This window comes from Cibotium barometz, chromosome 3, assembly GCF_041138505.1.
Source record: "Cibotium barometz isolate CiBa-2024 chromosome 3, ASM4113850v1, whole genome shotgun sequence".
Taxonomy (NCBI): domain Eukaryota; kingdom Viridiplantae; phylum Streptophyta; class Polypodiopsida; order Cyatheales; family Cibotiaceae; genus Cibotium; species Cibotium barometz.
Genome location: NC_141048.1, coordinates 44,604,577 through 44,612,842, shown reverse-complemented (window position 1 = coordinate 44,612,842; position 8,266 = coordinate 44,604,577). Strand labels below are relative to the sequence as shown.

The 8,266-nt window shown below is 40.8% G+C and overlaps 1 protein-coding gene across 1 annotated transcript; it reads left to right on the top strand.

The window, feature by feature from the left end:
- The first annotated feature begins 6,593 nt into the window (after positions 1 to 6,593).
- LOC147640115 (ribulose bisphosphate carboxylase small subunit, chloroplastic 2-like) lies at positions 6,594 to 7,623 on the top strand. Its single transcript, XM_086777288.1, has 3 exons — positions 6,594 to 6,889; positions 6,985 to 7,116; positions 7,196 to 7,623. Exons 1-3 carry the CDS (start codon positions 6,722 to 6,724, stop codon positions 7,418 to 7,420), a joined length of 525 nt encoding a protein of 174 aa, XP_086633414.1. The 5' UTR covers positions 6,594 to 6,721; the 3' UTR covers positions 7,421 to 7,623.
- The last annotated feature ends 643 nt before the right edge of the window (positions 7,624 to 8,266 follow it).

The following is an 8,266-nucleotide window of genomic DNA, read 5'->3' as shown; positions in this document are numbered from 1 at the left end:
GTGTGACGGAGTATTTATGGCGATTCCCGCTTCAAGAGCGTGTGGTAGCAAGTTAGGACATTCCCGCTTCAAGAGCGTATGGTAGCAAGTTAGGATGAAGTCCTAAGTGATGTACTTCATGGATATATTATGAGAGTAGCCATTATCATAGCATTAGGCCTCTTATAAGCCTAAAGTGCCCGGCCGGCCATAGTTTGAGTGTGAACACTTATGGCCATGTATATAAGTGAATTTCTCTCATAATACAACATACTCTCCCATTGTGCAATTGAGTCTTGCTCTTGCTAATCCTCTTGCTAATCTCTCTCCCTAATGCATGCTATTGAGTGTGTGTGAGTGAAGTGAGTTGAGTGAGAGGAGGGACGAGGACCCATAGTGCAACGCGATGGTGTGACAACGCTCGCGAGAGACGCGGTGGAATTGCTTCTCAAGGAGTTGTAGAGCTTGGAGACCTCAAGGGTCACAAGCTCGGCCATTGGAAAGAGCTCACGTTAGTTGCGGTTCACGAGGTAAGCTCTTTTTGGATGTGTTTCAAGGAGGGTTAGGGTGAGTGTTGAAATATACAAGTGAATAGGGTGTGTGCGGGAACAAGCCCTTGTTTAGAGGCTGTAAAAGATAATGTGTAAATGTGAAAGAACCTGTGAAAAGCTGAGAAGAATCTACTGGGAGAGAATAAAGGGTAGCATGAGAAGATTTAGGAAGTGTGGAGATATTCTGGGAAAAGTGAAGAGGTGGAGAGAATCAGGGAAAAGAGGTGGAGTGAATCAAGGAGAAATCAGTGGGATTAGATGCTTGGATGTAAACTCTATAAATTGAGGCATTGCCCTAATGAGAATTTGCTTGTTTTTTATTATCCATGCCTACATTAAGCTATTTAATTACTCACTAATTATATCTTAATTATTTGCTAATCACTTTGTTAATGATGGTTTTTGATTATCCATGCTTACATTAAGCTATTTACTAATTACTCACTAATTACTCACTAATTACGTCTTAATTATTTGCTAATGACTTTGTTAATGATGTTGATTCTAGTGTTTCATCCACCATAGCTCATCACATTACTCTAATTTCAACATGGTATCAGAGCCATGCCTAGAATCCATCATTTTGTGAGCTCATTATCTTGCTAATTAGGATTAGTAGAAAATTATAAATTTTCCTCTTTTTTCAACTAGCCTCATCACCCCCAGCTGGTGGAGGAGCTCTAGCTCCTTGCACACATCACATTAGGCCAAATCCTTCTAGCCATAGGTTACCAACCTCCTTGTGCTCCAGCCAAGTGAATCCACGTAGCAAACCGCCGCCTACAGCTGTCGATTTTCGCTGATTTGCTAGCGCCATTTTTCTGGAGAAGAATGGAGATGTTGTCTTGCTCAGCTACAATGGGTCTAATTTCTCTTAGCCCCAGGGGTTTTCAAGCATGCTCTACAAGCCAGTGAAGACAGAATTCAATTTCATCAAGTCTACAGTGAGATCCAAGCTCTTCATCAAATCTGCAGGTGACTTTGGTAAAATAGAGATTAAGCTTTCAATATTTGGTCAAATCTTGTGTTTATTGGCTTAATCCTCTACTAGACTCATTGCTATTGATGTCTTTTTGAAAGCATTTGAGCTCATTTGAAGTCTAAGGCACCAGATCTGGACTCCCCGCATACTCTGTTTTCTACACACAAAACAGTGGATCAATTTGATAATCAGTGATTAATCAGTGCTAATCACTATATTTTGGTACAATTGAGGGTTCAAATTAACCATTAGGTATCTGATAGATTCCTATAACTTCAGATTGCAATTTGGAGTTGGTTTGATAGTCCAACCATTCTGTACAAATTGGTTACCCTTGATTTAATGTAATTTGTGGTAAAATTGTGCTGATAAAATTGTGATAATCATCATTTTGCATTTAACCCTTGGTTAATGCCTGTAAATCTCACTCAAAACCAAGATTATTCACAGCCAGAGTTGCATTTGGGAATGTGCATAAGAATGAATGCTATATGCATTATGTATTGGGCACATTGCATGAGTGTAAATATGGGATCAAACACTATCCTTGTCCAGAATAAGGCAAGAGGTAAGACCTCCCGCATAGATTTGGGTTTGCATTGCATAATGACACAAGATAAACAGAAAAAGCCCAAAAGAACTATAAACAAAATGTTTAAACATGTTACTCACATGGAGCAAGAAGACCTGACGGACAAGCTCATGGCCCCAGCCATGAAAGAAGAAGAACATCTCCTTCCAAGAGGAAGATCCACACCAAGAAGAAAAGCTGAAGGAAGACATGGACACGAGAAGAGAAGCTGCCACAAGAAGAGAAGCTACCACAAGAAGACTACAAGAAGAGACGAATGCGTGGAGAGAAGCTGCCACGGCAAAAAGAATGAAGAAAAGAGAAGATGTGAGGCTCCAAAGAGTGAGGAGCCATGTGAAAATCTCTGAGAGAGAGAGAGAGAGAGAGAGAGAGAGAGAGAGAGACCCCACAACCCAATGTAACCTGTCCCAACAAAGTAAAACCACCTCTGAGCCACTGATGATGTAGGCCACGTGGTAGATAGATGTATGTGTGAGCACTTTAGTCAAGGTCGTCGGGCAACTATAGTAAGCCTTGGACAGAGAGAGAGAGAGAGAGAGTGTGTGTGTCAAGGACTATGAGTTTAGGGACTTGAGGCACTGGTCGCGGGCTATCAAGTAAGAGAGAAACTTGGTACAGGGTCCAGGTATGCTAGAGAGTATTCACTTGAGGGGAGGTGTTGAAATATACAAGTGAATAGGGTGTGTGTGGGAACAAGCCCTTGGTTAGAGGCTGTAAAAGAGAATGTGTAAATGTGAAAGAACCTGTGAAAAGGTGAGAAGAATCTACTGCGAGAGAATAAAGGGTAGCATGAGAAGATTTAGGAAGTGTGGAGATATTCTGGGAAGTGTGGAGATATTCTGGGAGATATTCTGGGAAAAGTGAAGAGGTGGAGAGAATCAGGGAAAAGAGGTGGAGTGAATCAAGGAGAAATCAGTGGGATTAGATGCTTGGATGTAAACTCTATAAATTGAGACATTGCCCTAATGAGAATCTGCTAGTTTTTGATTATCCATGCCTACAATAAGCTATTTGCTAATTACTCACTAATTACATATTAATTACTCACTAATTACATCTTAATTACTCACTAATTATATCTTAATTACTCACTATTTATGTCTTAATTATTCACTAACTACTCACTAATTACGTCTTAATTATCTGCTAATCACTTTGTTAATGATGTTTATTCTAGTGTTTGATCCACCATAGCTCATCACATTGCTCTAATTTCAATAGAGAGCCATAACAATTTTGGCGCCGCTCTAGGGAATGATCCCTTGGCTTTTTCCCCGACAGTGGCGCCAAAAATGTTATGGCTCACCCTAACCCTCCTTGAAACACATCCAAAAAGAGCTTACCTGGTGAACCGCAACTGTCGTGAGATGAGGATCTTTCCAATGGGGCCGAGCTCGTAACCCTTGAGGTCTCCAAGCTCTACAACTCCTTGAGAAGAACTTTCTTAGATATGGACAAAATAAATCATTCATCATCTGGCTAGAGAGTTTCCAATGCATTCGTAAGTCCGAATGGTAAAACTAAGAACTCATAATGCCCATATCTAGTTCTAAACCACATCACACTTAAATATCATAATCTATTGATAACCTATCCTTCGATCAATCTTTGTAAAGTATCGCACTTCATAAAGCCGATCAATAAGGTTATCCATCCTTGGAAATGGATATATATTCTTAATAGTAAACTTGTTTACGACCCTTGTAATCAACACACATTCTATTGGTCTTATCTTTCATAATCCACTAAAAGAATAAGTGCATCCCATAGCGACTTACTAGGTCTTACATGCCCTATAAGAAGGTATTCTTGAAGTTGTCTGGTAATTTCATCTTCCTTAATTTGGCTTAAGTTATAAGGTTTCCTAAATATCAACAGAGCAGACTGAGCCCAGGTCAATCTTGTGCTCTACACCCCTTCTCAGAGGTAAACCTAGAGGTAGTTCTTTTGGAAACATGTATGAAAACTCAGACATAATCTCTCGAAAGAGGTTTCCCTCAGGAGAATCCACACTTCGGTGAAGGTCCACTCCCTTAGAGCCTACCATATCAATAGCACCAGGGCTCGAACTAGTCTACTAGTCTCCCACAACCAATCTCTCTTAGGAAGAACAGAATCACTCTTTCTCCCTTCCCTATAGCTAAACTCATATCCCTAGCAGTTGATATTTGTAAAGCATCAACTTTACGCTAAGGAAAACAACTAGAATAAAAAGAACTCTATTCTAGTTTTTTTTCCTCAACTATCACCTGAGAAATTGAACTTGTATAAGTTTCGAAGCTCATTTAGGACCATTTGTGGTTACAGTTGGGTAGCACCCCCCACACCCACTGTAACTTGAGAAACTGCTAGAAGAGGACCATTAGTGTGTCCTATCCCATTATAGTAGGTTTATGACCAAACCGGTGAGAAGAAGGAGCTTCCATGCTTTCTACCAAACATTTTCAAAAGTTTAGATTTGGTTTATGCGTAAATCATCTTTTTTTAACCACCAAGAAAAACAAACAAAGAAGTTTCTTCACTAGTTTTCTAAAATTGTATGCATCAATTTTTTGGAAAATTTTTGACATAATTTTCCCATATTTCCAAGCATAACAATATTTACAAAAATTAACCAAACACATGTGCTTCTCATGGCACAAACCAAATAAAAATTTAAATATTAACTACTAATTATGCATATACAAATGCTTAATTTCTTCCTACATATAAATATAAATATAAATATCAAATTCAAATATATGTTTAAGTAACAAATCACTTGCCTCTAACACACAATTCACCAAAAAATATGCAGGTAAAAATATACATTTTTGCCCTTGCAAAAATATGTATTTTTAGGTGTTGAAAAATTATGAATAATGTTGTTTATTATTGGATTTTTTATGCTTTTTGAAATAAAAATTTTGGAAAATTCACGTTTAGAGGATGGCAAGAGGTGTGTTGATGATGGTTTCTGGTTTTAGACACGAAAGAGTGAAAGTTTTTTTTTTTGGATCACTCTGCCTTTACAAATGTGAGAGAAAATGAATATTTTATATGCTTCTTTGTTTTAAAGAGAGATGTCATTTACTAGACATAATGCCTTTTCGATACGCCAGTTGGTAAGTGCCGCAAAGGTTGGTGCTCTCCAAGTAGTATAATCAACACGTGTCAATATCCAAAGTTTCCACTGCATGAAAGATAACACATGTCAATTAGTAGCAAAGCAGTGGTCAATGATGACTAATTAATGAAATTCTAATTTTCCACTCACGTTATGGGCCCTATTTGGTGACAGCACCAAGGGGGTGTTTGGTCACACCACCGTCAATATGATAATAATCATTATCTACCATGCGCATCCTATACCATGCACCCCTAGCCACACGACTATCCTTGGCACTGCCCCCCACCAGTGGGCTAACCACTAGCTAGGACTCTTGGGATGTTCCAATCCCAAGGTAGAGCTTCATAACTAGAACTACTCACAAATGAGCTATAATCCCAAATGTTTAGCCACTTAAGTAGTTCACACTGCTATAAGAACTATCCGATCGGCCTCTAACAATAGCCACATTATGTCCACACCACTATGGGACACAATAGGGCAGCTATCTGATAAAGCTACCAAAGTTGGGCTACAACTAAATGTAGTTTGCCACTCTTAATGGAATGTGATATAGGGATTTTTAATGGAAGACACAACTAGCATCAAGAAGGACCCACACAAGTGATAAATAGCATCAAGGAGGACCCTCACAAGTGGCATCACGAAGGAGTAATGGGCACTTCTAAGTGATGGTAGAGCATATTCCTATTTACATATATTTTATTTGCATTGACTATGCCTGTTTAATTAATACAAAGGCATGACCTTAGGTTAATTTTTTCTGTGGTCCACACTTTGATCTCTACCGTTCATGATAGCATGTAGTCATGTGTGGTGTAAACAAGTGTAAACATGCTTGGACAACATAATCCCTTCATGACATGGAAAAGGGCATTTGGATGGTTTACTTTTTTTGTCCTCACACCCTCCATGGGGAAGGTTATAGTGTAGACCACCACCATAGTGTAGTCTCACGGTGAAGTTTCATCAAAAACTTGTCCAGCATGGACATGAGGAAAATTGGAGCAAAAGTGGGGTTAGGGAGAGTTGAACCGCAAAGTTGTGCCATCATTCAAACCAAGCCCTACAAGTAGTTAGTCATCTCTTTCCATTGGGGAGGAGGATTTATGAGTGGAGAGAGGAGGGTTTATGAGTGGGACACATAGGGACTTTCTTGTGTGTTTTTGGAGAGGGGAGACTTGCGAATGAAGCCTTAGTAAGTGAAGGACTTATTGTGTTGTGTGTTTAGTAAACTTTGGAGGGTTTTTTTGTGGAGGAAACAAAATATGGGCCATGTGTAGTTGAAAATTTGAGAGAGAGAGAGAGAGAGGATGGGGTGGGCGGAGGGCATTCACCTACATGGCATCAGCTCTTATCCACATCATAGGGGCCGCACATGGGCTATCCAAGAATTGTGTGGTGAGAGAATAAAAGTCTTATCATCTGCTCTTCTATTTATCAACAGCCAGTTTCCATTCCATCCCCCTCCCATACTCATCCACCACTGCCAATCTACCTAGGTTACCATGGCTTCTACCATCACCTCCTCCTTGGCCATAGCCGCGCCCAGCTGCGCCCCAGCTGAGGCCTCTGTCTCCAAGAGCTTCTCCGGCCTCAAGGCCAACACTTTCTTTGCGCCCAAGTCTGCGAATCCCTTGAGCATATCCAATGGGAGCCGCGTGAGCTGCATGCTTGTAAGTGCCTCCTCGTCTCGATACCTTTGGTAGGGTCTTTCTGTGGTTTGAGTGAGTACTCTAAGCCTGCGTTTCCTTCTCGTGTTTCAAACCAGGTGTGGGAGCCGTATAACAACAAGAGGTTCGAGACTCTGTCCTACTTGCCGGCTCTCACACCCGAGCAGGTAGCCAAGCAGGTGGACTACATCACCAAGAAGGGGTGGATCCCTTGTCTGGAGTTCGACAAGGTGAGGGACATTCTTTTTTACAGTTTTAGGGTAAAGTCTAAGCGGATGGGTTTGTAAGGGGCGTTTTCTATGCCCGTAGATTGGGAGCGTCTACCGCGAGCACTTCAAGGGGGGCGGCTACTACGACGGGCGCTACTGGACCATGTGGAAGCTGCCCATGTTCGGCTGCAACGACTCTGCCGCCGTCCTGAATGAGATTAACGAGTGCAAGAAGGCTTACCCCGACGCCTTTATCCGTGTTCTTGGTTTTGATGCCAAGCGACAGGTCCAAGTCAGTGGTTTCCTCGTCCAGAGGCCTGCTTAATTGAGCTTTCACGCTGCAATTTTTTTTTGTGAATCATGTCGTAACTCGACGAAAATACCCCTTTTTTGCCCTTCATTAGTGCCTTTGCGGCCGTTCACCTTGTCTTCCGTTGTGGATTGATTTGGAGTTTCACTGTTTCTTCTACTGTGGGATTTAGTTTCTTGATCTAATGGGCAAGATATGCGATGCTTAAATTTTCTGTCTCTGGCTGCGTAATTTTACACTAATTGGTCACTCTGGAAGAAAAACGTCTGTAATCTTAACCTTGGACTGATATGTCTCCCTCCGACGATTTTATCTTGGTTGTTTCACGAATGTCGAACAACATGTAGAACTCTGATAACCTTTTCTTTTCTGTGATTGTGAAATACGGGCGTTATTGGATGTGTGCCGTACTATATAGGAAAGGCACATACACGGTATGTTTTCATGCTGGTCGACTAGCCTCTTCATGATATATAAGAAAAGGCTATTTGCCACATATTTCACTTATCGTTCTGTTCAACTGTGGAATCATTACCAGCTGTTTAAATCTTTGAAACTGGTTGTGTTTCAAATCTATCCTCTGCCTCTTGCCTGGCGCCTTCATGTATTCTCATGATTGTAAGAGTGTTGAGTTTAGATTTTTGCTTGTACACTTTAATTGAAAGTCTATCAACTTTTCTTTTTCAACCCTCCCTTCATCCTTTATGTTGGATTTTGCTTATCACAACTTGTTTTGAGTTGTGTATTGTTTCTCGGGCTAGTTGTAGCACCTTGCGCTTTTCCCATTAGTCTCTCCCGCCCTTGCTTTATTGTGGATTATAGCTGCTCTATTCAATGGTGTTCTTGGTGCTTTTTCACTCC